General features: G+C 44.0%; 1 protein-coding gene across 1 annotated transcript; it reads right to left on the bottom strand.

Annotated features, from left to right (window-relative positions):
- Positions 1 to 4529: 4529 nt before the first annotated feature.
- LURAP1 (leucine rich adaptor protein 1) lies at positions 4530 to 17780 on the bottom strand. Its single transcript, XM_003990047.6, has 2 exons — positions 16971 to 17780; positions 4530 to 8286 (listed from the first exon to the last, which is right to left on the bottom strand). Exons 1-2 carry the CDS (start codon positions 17166 to 17168, stop codon positions 7765 to 7767), a joined length of 720 nt encoding a protein of 239 aa, XP_003990096.1. The 5' UTR covers positions 17169 to 17780; the 3' UTR covers positions 4530 to 7764.
- Between the last annotated feature and the right edge of the window lie 135 nt (positions 17781 to 17915).

Below are 17915 nucleotides of genomic sequence, written 5' to 3'. Positions count from 1 at the left end.
GGAGAACCCGAACAAGCCCATAGGTACTCACTGAAATCAAGACAGGCCGTTTGAGAACAGTAAATGAAATGAGGGATCTGCTGTCTAAAATAGCAGGTGAGTGCAGAGGGCCTGCAGTGAGAAGCTCTAAGGGGCTGGGGCGGGGCTGGCTCGTATGAACTGTCAAAACTGACCCACCAGGGCTGCCTTCTAGTACCCTGCCCCACACTGAGGAGAAGTTGCTTGGAGTTGAATCAAAATGTATTAGGATGGGGACAACACTTGTGCACACATGCTCTCTCTCTCTCTCTCTCTCAAATTAATTAAATAAATACATACATAAATACATAAAATTTTAAAAAAGGTTGTATGCCCTCCAACTGAGCCAGCCAGGCACCCCTAAAATGATTGAACTGTAAAGAAAATGAAAAAAATCCTTTGGGCATCTGAACACACACACCCCATACACACAAAAAATTAAATGATCATTAGACTTCAATAGTAACACTTTATGCCAGAAGAAAATGAACATTTAAGAGACTCAAGATAGAAAAGTGTGAACCTAGCAAAACAGACTTTATAAAGGGCACAAATATATCAACATGAAAGATCTCAAAGAATACTGTTGTCAAGTGCCCTACCTGGGGAATCTGACCAGAAATTAGCTACAAGGGCACTTGGGTGGCTTAGTTGGTTGAGTGTCTGACTCTTGATTTCCATTCAGGTCATCATGACTCATGGTGGTTCACGAGTTCAAGCCCCACTGACAACACAGAGCCTGCTTGGGATTCTCTCTCTCCCCCTCTCTGCCCCTACCCCCTTTGTGCTCTCTCTCTCTCTCTCTCTCTCACACATGCACAATAAATAAATTTAAAAAAAAAGAAGAAAATCAGCTTCAGACAACCAAAGTGAGTAGAATGACTTAAAGACTAGAGATGAGTATTAATTATAAGATTACTTGTGGAACTAAAACTATATAAGGGCTAAGAAGAAGAAAATACAGACTTACTACAAAGTTTTTTAATGTAGAGAATGGGAAACGCATTTGCAAAATACTTCCTTAATGTTTTCAGTAATCATATCAGTGGTAGTATTAATATTGTTATTCTGAGAAATCTTGCCATTTGCAACTACGTGGATGGAACTGGAGGGTATTATGCTAAGTGAAATTAGAGAAAGACAAAAATCATATGACTTCACTCATATGAGGACTTTAAGAGACAAAACAGATGAACATAAGGGAAGGGAAACAAAAATAAAAACAGGGAGGGAGACAGAAGAGACTCATAAGTATGGAGAACAAACAGAGGGTGACTGGAGGGGTTAAATGGGTAATGGGCACTAAGGAATCTACTCCTGAAATCATTGTTGCACTATATGCTAACTAATTTGGATGTAAATTAAAAAAAATAAAAAATAAAATTAAAAATATTGTTATTCTGAGAGTGCTTTGTATAGGAGATAAAAGAAATGAGTAATTATGGATTATTCTAATTCTATTATCACCTGTGTCCTTGAAAACCAGGATTCTTGGTACAGAAAAAAGAAGCTAGACAAGAAATTGAGTAAAAGCTCTTTAATCTTGAATTTGAAGCGAAAGTATCAATATGTACTCATGAGGTATTTCACCATATGTATGTTTGTGCGTACATGTATATATGTATGTGTATGTGCGTGGGTGTATACAGTATACAGGTGACCCTTGAAAAACACAGGTTTGAACTATGCAGGTCCACCTATACCCAGATTTTGTCTTTACAAATACAGTACAGTGCTGTAATTATATTTTCTCTTCCTTATGATTTTCTTAATAACATTTTTTCTCTAGCTTGCTTTATTGTAAGAAAAATATATAACATACAAAATATGTATTAATCAACTGCTTATATTATTGCTAAGGCTTCCAGTCAACAGTACGCTATTAACAGTTAAGTTTTAGTCAAAAGTTACATGTGGATTTTCAATTGCGCTGGGGATCAGTGCCCCTAACCTATGCCATTATTCAAGGGTCAACTGTACTATTTTCTCTACTTGTGTCTATGTTTTAAATTTTATGTGATATAAAACAAAAAGTAACTGCAAGTGATTAAAAGACATTAAATATATTAAAAACTACAAATTCACAATAATAATTTAAAGTGAGAGCAAAACAAAACAAAATCATCGAACTCTAAGTTGCTAGGGGATCAATTCACTACTTTAAAAGGGATAGATAAGGGAAGAGATTTAAGCATTCATCTTGCTATTCTAGTATAAACTTTATTTTAGGTTAACCAAATGGTCCTAGAGGATGTGAAAAAGGTTTTATGTGTAGAATTAGAATAACAGAGGGAATAATATTACTAGAAAAGGCATCATTTTGTAATCTCTAATAAAATAACCAATTTATAAAATGGTCATTAATAGATGTTAAAACAATTTGCCAAAAAGTTGACAGGAATTTTATGACACAGAATCAGGCTATCACCACCTGAAAATGGAAGGAGCCATTTCAAACCTGAAGTGGCCAGGGGAAGAGAGCCGTCCAAGTGGGAATACCTGTGCTCCGGTGTAAGTGAAAAGGAAATGTTTATTGTATTAAATCACTGAAATATGGGGCAACGTGTTATGGAAGTTAGCTTTTTGTAAAATAATACCATTTATATATATATTACAACATATAAGCGCACAATTATCTATTTTTTTTTTAAGATACAAACATATCCGAACACATACTAAACACATCAGAGTATATGCCTAGGTCAGGAAGAGGAATGAGAACAGGGATCAGGGATCAAAAGAAGAAAATAAAGCAATAAAGGGGCCTAATATCAACTGAGGATGAGAGTTCATCACGCTATGAGGAGCATGGTTTAACTTATTAAGGAATAAAAACTAATTTAAAAAGGAGAGAACAAATCTACCCTTTCTAAAGAGAGCCCAGCCTAGTTCGCTGGTAATTACCTTCCGCCTTGCACAGAATGGTTCTGGAGAGGAGGCAGTGTTGAAGACAGAGCTTGCTGGAACCCTCCACCATGTTCACTAGGAGAGTGTCAAGCCTGAAAATTCCCTAAACTGAGAATTTCTCCCTTTAATCTCAGCTCTGCCTGGTAGTGATGATGCAAGAGGCACTTGCCATTCTCCAGACATGGGGCCTGGACCTGGCCACCTTCCCCTTGGCCACCACTTTCCCACCACCCTTCACTCCAGGCTGAGGGAGGCTGGACAAAGCATACAGGCTCATTCTGGGCCTGGGTGCATCCATTTGCCCACCTTCCATCTCTGCCTTTGGTAGGCTGAATAATGGTTCTTACTCCAAAGATGTTCATTTTCTGATCCTCAAAACCCGTGAATATTTTACCTTTTGTGACAAAAGGGACTTTGAAGAGGTTAAATTAAGGATTTTGACATGAGGAGATGATCCTAGATCATCCCAGTGGGCCCAATATAATCACAAGCATATGTAATCACAATATAATCCTCAAAAGACGGAATTAGAGAAGATGAAAGAATGGGAGAAGAGGTCAGAGGAGAGAAGATGCTATCCTGTTACCTTGAAGATAGAGGAAGGGGCCATGAACCAAGGAATGCAAGCAGCCTCTAGAAACTAGAAAAGGCAAAGAAATGGATTCTCCCCTAGCGTCTCCAGAAGGAATACAGACTTTACTTTAGCCCAGTGAAACTGATTTCAGACTTCTGACCTCCAGAACTGTAAGATGCTAAATTTGTGTCATTTTGTTTGTTTGTTTTTTGTTAGTTTTTATTATTTATTTTTAAATTTTATTTTTTATTTTTTAAAATTTACATCCAAGTTAGCATATAGTGCAACAATGATTTCAGGAGTAGATTCCTTAATGCCCCTTACCCATTTAGCCCATCCCCCTCCCACAACCCCTCCAGTAACTCTGTTTGTTCTCCATATTTATGAGTCTCTTCTGTTTTGTCCCCCTCCCTGTTTTTATATTATTTTTGTTTCCCTTCCCTTGTGTTCATCTGTTTTGTCTCTTAAAGTCCTCATATGAGTGAAGTCATATGATATTTGTCTTACTCTGACTAATTTCATTTAGCATAATACCCTCCAGTTCCATCCACATGGTTGCAAATGGCAAGATTTCATTCTCTTTGATTGCCGAGTAATACTCCATTGTGTATATATACCACATTTTCTTTATCCATTCATCCATCGATGGACATTTGGGCTCTTTCCATACTTTGGCTATTGTTGATAGTGCTGCTATAAACATGGGGGTGCATGTGTCCCTTCGAAACAGCACACCTGTATCCCGTGGATAAATGCCTAGTAGTGCAATTGCTGGATTGTAGGGTAGTTCTATTTTTAGTTTTTTGAGGAACCTCCATACTGTTTTCCAGAGTGCCTGCACCAGCTTGCATTCCCATAAATTTGTGTCGTTTTAAGCCAATAAGTTTGTGGTAATTCATGATAGCAGCAGGAGGAAACTAGCATACTAGCCCTGCTGCTAGGTAGCATAACCTGTTCTCCCAGGGGAGTAAGGTCTGTGACAGTGGGGAGTGGGGAATCAAAGACTTCTGGGAAGCCCCTGCAGCCAGACTGACCCAGGTTCCTATTATAGTTGATTTATTACCTATCTCACCATGAACATATATCTAAGCAACAATACATGATTAATAATGCATTATTTAGAGGGTTGCTAAGAATTAAATACAATAATATTTATATTACCTACTATGACCTAATTAGCTACTTTTTAAAAAACAAGTCATATCTCCTTGTGGGTTTACACACATTCGTTCTTCCATTCATTCAACAGGTGTCACTGAACACCAAGTAGTGCCTGGAACCCATACACACAGCGAGCCTGTCTGTTACAAGCTCCAAGCATTTCTCATCTAAGCTGCCACCGAGCTTCCAATCAGTCCAATACTCAACCTTACTGCTCCATCCTAAATGCAGGCTCTTACACTTGCCCACTCCCAAGGTCTCATAACTCCTCAACGGGCTCATCCTGTCAGCACCACCCTTTACCCTCCCGGGCATTGTTTTTTCAGCTTCCAGGAGCAGTCTCATCTCTGCCTTTACCCAGTTGTACCTATCCAACTGTGCTGTACTCCCTAGACCTGCGGAGCTCCCCAACTCCATAGGATCCATCCGGATTTCCTAATTTCAAAGCTCCCCACCCCCACCTTACTTCTAACGTCCAGGTCTGAAATGCTGAGCTCTCCCTCCATAATGTCTGGGCCTACTGGCCCTCCCTAGGAAAAGGGTTTGTCCAGGATGATTTTTCTTATATCTGCAGTCCAGATTCATGCAGCTTTTACCTAGTCAAGGTCCAAGGTTCTCTTTCCTCAGAGCCTATAGCACTTTCTCTAAACCCTGAGCTGCCTCTCTAGAATAGGATTAAGAACCTAAATATTAACACAAGGAAAAATTGCTTTCTGTCCTTTGGGTGGTGTTAACTGGGTGGAATGGGGGAACAGTCTAGCCAAGTGACGGCACTGTGGGCAGACAGGCAAGAAATCTGGGTTCTCTAGAGTCTTGCCTTGGATCCACAATGGGTGACACTGGGCAAATCTCTGCCCTCTCTAGGCCTGTCTCTCTAGCTTGTCTGTGCACTGAAGGTCCAGTGTTCTGTAAAGCTATACTTGAGCTTTGAGATTCTAGGCAGCTACCCCGGCTATGGCACACAATGGCCACAAGAGGGCGCACACCCTCTTCAGCTCAGAAGTTTGTAGCCTAACCAAACAAGTAAGCTTCAAAAAAGAACACAAAGCTTCTAAGTAAAAATGAGTTTACCCGAGGCATGCTACAAAATGGCAACAGAGTAGGAACTGGAGAAGGGCATTTGAACTGCCACCCTAAGGGGAAGTCAGGAGCCCCAAGACCAGAAGAGGTGTTAAGGAGAGGGCTGGTAAGTAGCAAAGGAGGAAAGGCTAAGAATATGCTTTAGAGATTTTGATCACTTTGAGGGGATGGGAGAAGAGCGGGTCCTTAGGGGGGAGCTATGGAATGAACACATTGCCCCAAAAGGACTGGGGTGGGAGTTGCAGAACAAAACTTGAGAAATTTAGGGAAAGTGGAGATTAACTTGTCTTCTTTCCCTTCTCCAGCATAGAACAAAAGGTAGAGAAATTGCAGGAGTTATTATAGCACTTGGGGAAGCTCCTCCTCCATGGTGGAAGGCACAGCAAATAGGCAAGGATCACCTGACATCCTTTTCTCTCTTTTTTGCCTTCCAATGATTAGTTTCAGGCCCCAGGAAAAACAAAGACCAACATATAGGCAGTTAGCTGGGGTTCAAAGGGTTAATCTCCAAGAATTCATTCTCTGACATCAGCCACAGCCCTTCTTTCACAACTGCACCACCCCCCCCACTACCCCCACTTGTCCTCTCCTTGGGCCCCAGGTTGGCAGCTTCCTTGAATTCCTTCTTTGCTGTAATTCACTAGGGCCTTAGGACCTAGGCTCAGAGCCAGTTCCCTGCTCCCACCTCAGGTCCCAGGGGTCTAGGGCTTGCTCTAAGGGAGGAAGGAAGGCAGCCTTCCCCTCTATCTCTGCCCCTCATAGGATGTGGGGCTTAGGACCAAAGAGCCTCTGTCTTTCCCTGCCACACCCCCACACTCCCATTGTAACCCAGACAAGGAGATTTCTTGTGTCTCAGCCTCTGGCAGGCATCCTTGTGACCAAATGGTAGAAGGTCTGGGGCAGGATGGGGGAAGGGAAATCACAGGATCAGAGAAGACACCTCCCCTCTTTGGAAATTATGATACACCCCCAGAGCTCTTCAAGCTTCTTCTCCCTCTGATTCCCATCAGCAATGGGGAGAGAGGGGGGTAGATGGGGGACTCATCTGCATATAAAAGGCCAGAGGCCCTGAAGAAGTGGAAGTGGAAACTGAGAACGTGTGGAGACACAAAGGCTAAACCTCCTGGCAGACAGATTTGGAGCCAGAATACAAAAATGGGGGCAACCCAGGGAAGGGGTAAGACAGGGGACTGGCAGGGCAGGCCAAACAAACTTTTGAGAGCCGTGTGTAGAGGCCCCTGAATTTCCCTCCCTAAAAGCACAGATGTAGGAATACTGGCATCAGATAGGGATGTGGTCACAGAGGAAGTGAGACCCCCTAGAACAAAATGAGAACACCCAATTTAAAAAGTAAGAACCTTTCTGAAAAGGAACACAAACATCTGACAGTGAGAAGCTTTCCTACCAGGAGGGGTGATATGATCCCCCTAGCAAGAAGTAACGGTATAGAGAATAAATGGTGTGGTCTCACTTAGCAGCAGGGGCTCAGGCAACCCTATACTGCCCTATCACCACTAAGAGACTGGTACAGAGGAAAGTCTATTCCATCCTGGCAGGAAATGACATCACTCACCAGACAGGAAGGGATGGTTCTACCAACCCCAGAGGCTTCTAGGAGGGCCAATCCATGGAAGGTTGGCCCTGAATGTCCATGTCCCTCCACACTTCTCCATCTTGGCCAAGAGAGGGGCCAAGACTCTTCATCAGTGATCTCCTATGGGTCCTAAATCCCTCAAATCCTTACTTAGTTGCAGGGGGAAGGGGAAGAGATACTATCACACCAGAAGCTACAGGTCAAGCCTCTAGAGTCATTGTATCTATGTAAATAGCTCTAGGGTCCCAATAATTGAAGGATAAAAGCAGAGCCTCCTTAGGGGCCAGAAGGATGGTAAGGCCAGGTTTCCACGGTAACTGGATTTCAATGCAGCCTCCTCCTAGACCCAGAATAAGGGAGTATAAATTTCTAGGGAGACCAGGACCTAGTGATGAAAGAGTTATAGAAATATGAAAGGACGGGAAAGTTATTACAAGAAGGTCACATCATCCTGGCACTGCCCCCAATACCAGTGGGCCTCAAAGCCAAGCTTAACACTTTCATCCTCTAGTGGTTCAGGAGGTCCACCTTGGAGCCCCTCCCCTGGGGGCTTCCATACAGCCCTCAAGTTCCCTAGCCTGGTGGCTGTCAGGTCCACCTCAGTCCTGGCCCTGTCCCCACTGGGTATAACCTTTGCCCAGTCCATCTCAGGACGGGGAGCCCCAGGGGGGCCCTGTTCATCCATCTCGCTGGGGGCCACCGTGTCTAGGAAACTGCCGATGGAGACACTGTCCAGCCGGTCAGTGGAGCTGGTGTCTGGCAGGCTGTCCCAGCTGCCTCGCCTTGAGCGACCTGGACTCCCGCCTGTCAGACTATATTGGCTGCTGGTGAGGCTGCTGCAGTGGCTGGTCAATGTCCCCCGCTCCTCCAACAGCCAGCGCACAGCCTCGATGCCCTCATTCAAAGTCACCAGCTGCTGCAGGATCTTCACATCGATGGCTCGCAGGTAAGCCTGGGGGAGTAGGAGAAGGAATCAGTCTGAGCTTGAGAGCCATGGGTTTCCCAAATGTTTCTAGAGACCCCACTTTGTGGTCCAACCAACCATGCCTCAATTTTAAGAAGCATGGGAATAGAAGTATGGTTGATTTAGAGTGTGGGCTTTAGAAGCAGACAGATTGCAGCTGTTGTTTTTAAAAATTTTTTTAACGTTTATTTATTATTGAGAGACAGAGAGACAGAGCATGAGCGGGGGAGGGGCAGAGAGAGAGAGAGGGAGACACAGAATCAGAAGCAGGCTCCAGGCTCCGAGCTGTCAGCACAGAGCCCGATGCGGGGCTCGAACTCATGAACCGTGAGATCATGACCTGAGGCGAAGTCGGACGCTCAACAGACTGAGCCACCCAGGCGCCGCAGATTGCAGTTTAAAATCTCAGTTCTGGAGGCACCTGGGTGGCTCAGTCCGTTAAACATCTGACTTCATGATCACACAGTTCATGAGTTCAAGCCCCGCATCAGGCTCTGTGCTGACAGCTCAGAGCCTGGAGCCTGCTTCAGATTCTGTGTCTCCCTCTCTCTCTGTCCCTCCCCCATTCACACTCTGTCTCTCTCTTTCTCTTTCAAAAATAAACGTTAAAAAAAAATTTAAGTATTCAACACGGTGCATGACACAGAGTTAGGTCTCAGTAAATGTTTAGTATCGAAATCCGATCCCACTGAGATTTGAACTTCATAGAATAGGGCATTAACTATTGAACCGGTCCAGAATCAAAGAACAACCTGATAGGGAGTCTGGTGTTAATTAGGAAGTAGACTGAGCCAAAAGGAGGCAGGAGCTGGGGAATAAAGAGGGAGCTCACCTGGCCCCACAGTCCCTTCAGGGTGTGGGTAGCAGTTGTTCAAAGGGTCAGAATCCTGTTGGCTACAGATGCAGGGCTTCTCTTCACCACACACTAGTCTAGGGTGTCTGTACTGGGAGTAAATCTGACTTACCAGGTAATCTTTAGGTCCCTCCCACCTCAGATCCCCTAAGTTATCTTCCGCAAATACCAATCTGAATCTGTCCCTCCCCTGCTCAAGAAACTTTCTGGGCTTTGCACAACTCTTAGAGAATAAAATCTAAATATTTTAGCAGCAGGCATTCAAAAGCTGTCATAATACATCCCCTGCCTGTCTCTCCAGCTTCACTTTTAGCATACTTCCCTGGAAGCCCCCCAGTCCCGTCACACATGACTTCCTGATTTCATATTTATTTAATTTTCCTTTTAGGCAAAGTAATGAATGCACATAGATTAAAGACGCAAAGAGTTCTGTGAGATTTATCATGAAAGTAACAGTCCCCCATCCTAATCCTAAATCTTTCTTCCCAGAAACAACCATTATTCATTTTTTATCTGCTTATTTTGGTACTTAGATTCTAATCTCCAAATAACATTCCACTTACTGACTTTTAAGTTTTAGGTGTTTTCTATTGCCTTCCCATACGATAGAAGGTTAAGGATTTAACTTTTTCATCCTACTCCCCGATCCTCTGCCATACAGACACCTTTCTCTCTGTATTCCAACATACGCGATAAAATGAATTATTCAGTATTTACCTTATTAGGATTTGGAAATGCTATTCGCGGCTAAGTTGTACAGTTTACTATGGCTACTTTTCATTTCTTACTTCATGTTTTCCTTAGAGTAATAATATTGTAATTATGCCTTAGAATAATAATAAATGATATGTATCATCTTACGTAATTATTACGTTATTATCATATTATTACTACTACATACACTACTACTACTCTTTTGCTTAGTTTGCTATATAATCATCAGTAAGTCAGCCTCAAACCCTCTCCCAATTGTCTGAATTTTCCTCTCAAGGCTTTTAAACATATCACATCTTCCATCTATTCCATGTTCTTAGAGACAGCTCTTCAGGAGCCTTCTTTTTTATATATAAAATTTCTAATATTTATTATTAAAAAAAACTTTTAATGTTTATTTATTTTTGAAAGAGAGAGACAGCGTGTGAGTGGAGGAGGGGCAGAGAGAGAGGGAGAGACAGAATCTGGAGCTCAAACCCATGAACTGTGAGATCATGACCTGAGCTGAAATCAAGAGTTGTACGCTTAACCAACTGAGCCATCCAGGCACCCTGTTCCCAGTGTTCTAAATTATCCCAATAATTTGCCATGGCGTGGGTCTATTTTGATACATTGAATTGGCCCCTTGATGGGTCCTTTTAATCTGGAGGCTCATATCCTTCAGTTCTGATTTTCTTTATTTCTTTCTTGATTTCTCCTCCACTATTTCTATGATCTTTCTGGAAATCCTATTATTTGAATAGAGGGTGTCCTGGACGGATCCTCTTTTTTTTTTTTTTAATCCTCTTCCATCTTTTTCTATATTTGCTCTAGTTTCTGAAATATTTCAACATTATCAACCCTTCTACTGAGTTTTTCATATTTTCCTATCATCTTTTTATTTCTAAGAGTTGTTCTAGTTCTCTGAATGTTTTCCTGTTTATAGCTTCCTGATATGGCTGCAATATTATCTTTTTGGGATATAGTTAATGATTTTTCTTATAAGTTCTCATCTTCCAATATTATCTCCATTTCATTCAAGTTGTTTTTTTCTGTTTATCTACATCTGCACAGTTAGAGGGTCTCATCAGGTGTCTTACAGTGTTTAGTAGCTGCTCATACTTCAGAGTGGTCTCTAAAAAGCTGGTTGCAAACTGGCAATTATCTGGCTGGGCTATTTGGGTTAGCCCTGAGTCAGTATCTCTTATGGTTACTTTCTCTCAGGTTCACCATATTCACCATATTATACCCATCTTGAGAATATAAGGAAAGCTGCCAAGTAGGGGGAAATGCTAGAAGGGTATATCATAACATTTAAAACATTTTTACTTAATCCCTCTTGCCTTCAACTTTGTTGTCTCTCAATCTGGAGACCTTTGGTTCTAGGTGTTTTTTTTTTAAATATCAATTTATAAATGTTTATTGAATTATTCAGTAAATGATTGTTTTACATCTAGAATGATAAACCAGAATATAACCAAGTATTTGTACACTGAGAAAAATATAGGCACTGGAATTAAACAGATATGGATTCAAACTCCAGTTATGCCATTAATGAACCATATGATTTTGGAATTTTTATTCCCCTTTAAACCTTCATTTCTTCATTGTAAAATGAGGATACTATTTTTTTTAATTTTTATTTAGTTAATTAATTAACTTATTTATTTATTTTTAATTAAAAAGTCTCCACACCCAACATGGGGCTTGAACTCACAACCCTGAGATTAAGAGTCACATGCCCTACCAACTGAGCCAGCCAGGTGCACCGAGGACACTACCTAATTAAAAAGTTCATTTTAAAAAATGGAAGGGTGTCCCTAGGTGGCTCAGTTAAGCGTCTGACTCTTGATTTCGGCCCAGGTCATGATCTCATGGTTCATGAGATGGCCCTGTGTTGGGCTCTGTGCTAAGCATAGAGCCTGATTGGGATTTTTCTCTTCCTCTCTCTCTGCCCCTCCCCCTCTTGCTCTCTCTCCTTCATTATAAATAAATAAACATTTAAAAAATAAAAATAAATGGAAGGAATGCATTAACATGCACAAGATACTGCCTGACAAGTATTAGTTCATAAATGGTAGCTATTTAACTTTACATATTACTATGGTAAACCTAATTACCATGGCATAAGCACAGAACAAAATTCTGTACCTGAAATTATTTGTGACTTTGGAATAATATCACAACTCTAATTCAATGAAACAGATGGTTATTTGGTTCCTGAGTTGTCTAATGATTACAAAGATAATGGAGAAACTGTCCCTACTTAACAGAAACTTGCAGTTTCAATAAAGAGATATGAACAGGGGCAACTGGGTGGCTCAATTGGTTAAGCATCCAACTTCTGCTCAGGTCATGATCTTGCAGTCTGTGAGTTTGAACCTCACATCGGGCTCTGTGCTGACAGCTCAGAGCCTGGAGCGTGCTTCAGCTTCTGTGTCTCCCTCTCTCTCTGCCCCTCCCCTGCACATGCTCTGTCTCTGTCTCTCAAAAATAAATAAACATTAAAAAAAATTTTTTTAAATAGAGATATAAACATGAACAACTAAAATGCCACAGACTATACAGATTATTAATGACATATGATAAAGAAGATTATCTTCAATTATTTCATACTGGGGACAAATAAGTTAGCAGTGAAACCAACAGCCCTAGTCCAAAACCAAACTAGATGTATTAAATAAAACTTCTCAAACTAAAAATGCTTCTCCTGCTATAATTCCTCCTTTCTTCCTTTCTTCTCTCCTTTCTTCCCCTTCTTCCCTTCCTTCTGTACTATTCTTTTCCAAAACTTACATCTCCAATCTTCTGTTAGGATAAAGAAGTGGCTGGCACCTGGAGATCTTAGAATATGATTCTTTTTTTTAATTTTTATTAAAAAAATTTTTTTAATGTTTATTTATTTTTGAGAGAGATGGACACAGAATGTGAGTGGGTTGGGGCAGAGGGAGAGGGAGACACAGAATCTGAAGAAGGCTCCAGGCCGTCAGCACAGAGCCTGACGCAGGACTCAAACTCACGAGCTGTGAGATCATGACCTGAGCCGAAGTCGGACGCTCAACCAACTGAGCCACCCAGGCGCCCCATCTTAGAATATGATTCTTAAACAGACATTCACAAACCCTTCTGTTTTCAGCTTCACTTGTGCCCCCCAGTTCTAGAAATACCCAGTGCTTCCAACTCCTGTGACCTTTGAGGGTTTCTGTAGTGCAAAATGTGTTGCTTTTCAGCTTTCCTTGCTGCTAGCTTGAAATTCAGCTTTTTTTTCAGGTCTACTAAGTTACAAGTCTTCCTTCTGCTCTTTAGCTTCCAAAATTTTATTCCTATCATCTTCTCTCCTATTTTTGTTGTCATAATGGTTTCATGGCCTTTAAAATAATCCTTCTATTGGCCTTTTAGTGAAGTTTCAGAAGGAAATGAAGGTAAATGCATGTGTTCAATCTGCCATCTTGAATTGGAATTCCCACTGACTTTATTCATTTTTCAAGCCCCAGCCTCAAATGCCACCTCCTCTAGGAAGTCTTCCCTGCTCTTCCTCACGATGTAATTAATCCATTCAGTTATGAAACAATATTTACTGGGTGTTTCTTATAGGCATTGCATTGTGTTAAAGGAAGAAAAGACACCATTTCTTAGCCTCGGGGAGTTCACAATCTATGGGTAAGATAAGACAATGACACAAGCACTAAAAATTCAATGTAGTAAATGCTAGGGGAAACAACTGCTATATAGAGGGCCACAGGTACCTAGAGGGCCCTAACCCAACAAAGGGAGGTAAGAAAATGCTTCCTAGAATAAGGCACATCAGCCGAGGCATAAAGGTTAAGTAGGACTTAGCCAGACTAAGCTGTGGAGAGAGACATTCCAACCAGAGGAAACAGCATGTAACCCCTCCAATTCAAAGTGGCCTTTCCAGGGGTGCCTGGCTGGCTCAGTCAGTAGAGTGTATGACTCTTGATCTCAGGGTTGAGGGTTCAAACCCCATGATAGATGTAGACATTACTTAAAAATTAAATCATAAAAAAAAAAAAAAGTAGCCTTTCCAGAGTACAAATCTGACCATGTCACTCCTTAATGAAAACTCTTCCAGGAAGCCCATGCTGTGTTCCAATAACACTTACGGTCCTGTACCAGAGTTATTAGTCTCTCTCCCTCCTTCCTGTGAATTCAGACTGTGAGCTCCCCGAGAGTAGGTCCTGCACAGTTCATTTATGGTGCTTAGCCTAGGTCATATTAGACTTTGTGATCCTATTGCCTTTACCATCCTTGGCCCCTCTGGAGGTCTCCAGGATTCAGGGGGTTGGGTTTTACCACGCTGATGAAAAATGAGTTCTGTGACAGTGGGATTCCCTGACTGTGACAGCATCACTCCCCAGAATAGAAAAAAGCAAGGCTTTTCTTGCCAGAAAAAGAAACACTCATTCCACACCATCTCTTTGGAAACAGAAAGGTATAAATAGCTCAGAGAGATGCAGCCTTAAAGGCCACCACAATCCAATTCTCTTCCCAGGGGGATTCAGGTTCCCCACTCCCCCACTTAACACATACATATTAGACTCTTGGCCCAGCCCTCGGGTCACAAGTATGGCTCCCTCATCACTCAATACAAATCAGGCCCTGGGGTAAAGCCTGGAGATTCCAGGCCCAGCTCCCTGGCCACAGATTGAGATTCTCAGACTATTCTTACTAGGACTATCTGGTCCCACAAGCTCCTGTCCTCTCATCTTCCAAGAGGCAGAAAAACTGAGGCCAAAAGAAAGTCAGGGCCCTGCTCAAGATCTCAAAATGATTCAGGAGCTGAGCCAGGACTTGAACCCAGGTCTTCTCCCCCTTCTTGCCTGAAGCTTTTTCTCAAGCTGCTCTGTGGGGGCTCTGTGGGGGCAGGTTGTCACAGCAACAGTTCTTTGGGTGGATTAAGTAGGGAAGGTTGCTATTGTTTTCCTTTCCCACATACCCCAGACTCTGGCTGGTTCACTCAACGTGTGAGAGGGGGAGGGAACCAAGAGGAAAGGAGCCTAGAAGCAGGAATAACCTTGGCCTCAAGAGCAGGCCTATCCCCTCCCTGCAGGATTGCTGGGAGAGGGACAGTTGAAGGACAGTGCTTAGAGGGCTTGGACCAGTAGTGCCACCAGTTGCTCCAAGGGAAACCCCCTGCCCTGTCCCGTCCTCCCTAGGTGCAACCCAGTGGGCAGGGCAGAGTACGCAAATATATCAATGACACCTTGACCAAGGAGAGAGAAAGGAATGGGGTAGGTAGTGACCTTTCACTGTTTGGGCCCCCAAGCAAGCGCCCTCCTTTGTGCCTTTAATGGGCAGCCTAGGGTCCTAGACCAGGCTGGGTCAAGAATGCAGAGACCTGGGGCTCCTGGGTGGCTCAGTCAGTTAAGCTCCAATTTAGGCTCAGGTCATTACCAGGGTCTGGCTCTGTGCCCAACAGCTGGGGCTGGAGCCTGCTTCAGATTCTGCGTCTCCCTCTCTCTCTGCCCCTCCCCCACTCACACCCTGTCTCTCTCTCTCTCTCTCTCTCTCTTTCTCTGTCTCCAAAATAAACATTAAAAAACAGAATGCAGAGACCTGATCAGAAGTTAAATGCACCCCCTTAAAGTTTACAACCAGAAAATCTCCATCAAAGGCAGAAGAGTTCTGAGCCAGAGAGGAGGCATGGCTCCACCACGGAGCTCCTGAGTGAGCCCAGGCAAGCCCCTGAACACCTGCAAGCATGCTTCATCCTATGGAGGAATGATGACTGCTCTTCTCACTTCAATGACGTAAAATGTCTTTAAAGTGTCTGGCACAAAGCAGATCTCAACGCTAAAAATGTAAAGTGCAGGCAGATCATCTGGATTCAAAGCCTGGCTCTGCATTTTACTTTTTATATGACCTTGAGTAGTTATTTAACCTCTCTGTGCCTCAGTTTCTTTATCTATAAAAGATCACTTGCCAAATAGGGTTGCTGTGAGTATTAAGCGAATATTTTGTAAAGTGCTCAACATGATACCTGGCACCACTTTGTACAATGAGGCAAATTCGAGCCCCTCCCTTAGGTGGGCAGTCACAGCCCTGCCCTGAAGAATCTGGCACTCACCTCCAACCTTCAGGGTCAAGTGCACACATGGCATTCGAATCCTTCCCCCACGAGCCTTCCCTGATTACTCTGCCCACAAGGCTCTCCTCTCAGACTTGCAGGCTGTCTAGGAGCTCCCGTGCCCTCCTTCTCTGCTCTCTCACAGCCCAGCCTGGCACAGAACTGGGCAGACAGTGGGGCTCCAGGAAAACCTATTAACTGACACACTCACCATGGCCTCCTGGTTCTAAGCCAGAGAGAATTCTTCGGTTCCCCAGAACTGGCTGCAAAGTGGTGGCAGGTGTGAATCACCCCCTTCACCGGAACTAGGGCCTTGGGGAGCCTAGGCAGCCCCAGATGCCCTTCTGGCTCTGAATCTAGACCAGCAGCAACAGGGGAGGGGGAGGGTGCCTGTTTCCTTCTCTTCTCCCCAAGAAGTTACAGATAAAATATAAATATCCTTGGGGGGCTCGGAGATGATGGAGCCAATGCTGATGGTGCTGCTATTCTGACTGCTCAGGTTCTAGGAACTTCCAAATATTTTAAATGGGGGTGGGAGAACATTGCAGGAAGGGAGGCTGTCTTTAGTGGCCCTAGTCCAGGAGGTTTTCACCCAGATCTCTTCTGTGCTAAATCCTGTCATGAACACTGAGGCCTCAGAGGAGCAACCCAGTTTGCAGGAAGAGAAGAAACTGGTTGCCCTTTAATGGTGGCCAGGGGATAGATGGCACCTGGTGGAGGGGTGGGGTGGGGGAGATTTGGGCTGTGCTAGGTTCTCAGTGCTTCCCAATCCTCACCTCTCCCCACCCAATTATTTTGCAGTAAAAACTTCCTAGAACCCATGCCTCCCACCTCAAGTCTTCAGGACCCATCAACACCCCACTTACCCTTGGGAGGGGCAATTAATGGACCCCAGGGTTTAAGGATTGATCTGGAAGGGACCCTGAGGAGTAAGATGGGGAATTTTAATGCTCTCCTCTCCTGTCCAACTCTGGGGGCATAAGTCCGTCCCTCAGCCCTAGCTGGGGATTCCATCCCCTGGCCCATGGAGCCCACACTCACCAGCTCCATCCTCAGCGCCATGATCTTGTCCCCCAGGCCGTGGCCCGTGTTGGGCGCCCCCGGGAGCAGCAGGGCGCCAGAGGTTCCTGGCTCCCATTCGCCTCGCAGCCCGCGGAGCAGCCCTTCAGGGGTCTTCCTGCCCACCTTGCCCTCCACGTCTCGAAGGTCAGGCGATTGGGACTCCGCAGTCCCCTCCATGCGGGCCTACCGCTTAAAAGTGCTGGGAGACCGGACGGCGGGATCTTGTTCCCAGGGGTCCTCCTTTCTCCGCGACTAGCGCCGAGCGGAACCGGTGGGTCCCCTCCCGCGCCGCGCGGGGGCGGTCGAAGGGCGCCGTAACACTCAGAAAAGCAGCGCAGAGCCGCGCGCGCGTGTGCGTGTGCGTGTGTATGTGTGTGTGTCGGTCGAGGGCTGTGCACACGTCTGAACGTCTGGCCCTGGAATGGGTGGGGCTCGGCGATTTGTGCTTGGATTTGTACTTGAAGGGGCGCTAGGAGAGTTCAGTGCCTTCTGCCCACTCTTCCAACTAAATCTAGCCAGGTACACAGCAGTATCGCAGAACAAAGGCTAAATAAGCATCCTCAGGAATTTGGGAAATTAAGAGATCTGCAGAGGTTTTTGAAAGACTTCCTGGAGTAGAAGGGCTGGGTCTAAAACAGTGGTCAGAATTTAGCTACCTACACACACACACACACACACACACACACACGCACACCACTTTCAGTGTAGCCACTGAATTTATTTTTTTAAGTTTGTTTGTTTGTAAGTAATCTCTACATCCAAGGTGGAGTTCAGACTCACAACCCGGGATCAAGAGGAAGTCAGTCAGGCACCACCACCACCCCTCCCAGCCACTGAGTTTAGATTAAAGAAATAGAAAGTAACATTCTGTGCCTTGTGGCTCAGTTGGTTATGCAAGGGACTCTTGGTTTAGACTCAGGTCAT

The sequence above is a fragment of the Felis catus genome, chromosome C1 (assembly GCF_018350175.1).
Source record: "Felis catus isolate Fca126 chromosome C1, F.catus_Fca126_mat1.0, whole genome shotgun sequence".
In the NCBI taxonomy this organism is placed as follows: domain Eukaryota; kingdom Metazoa; phylum Chordata; class Mammalia; order Carnivora; family Felidae; genus Felis; species Felis catus.
Note: the sequence above shows the minus strand (reverse complement) of the source record. Positions and strands in the feature narration are given on the sequence as shown.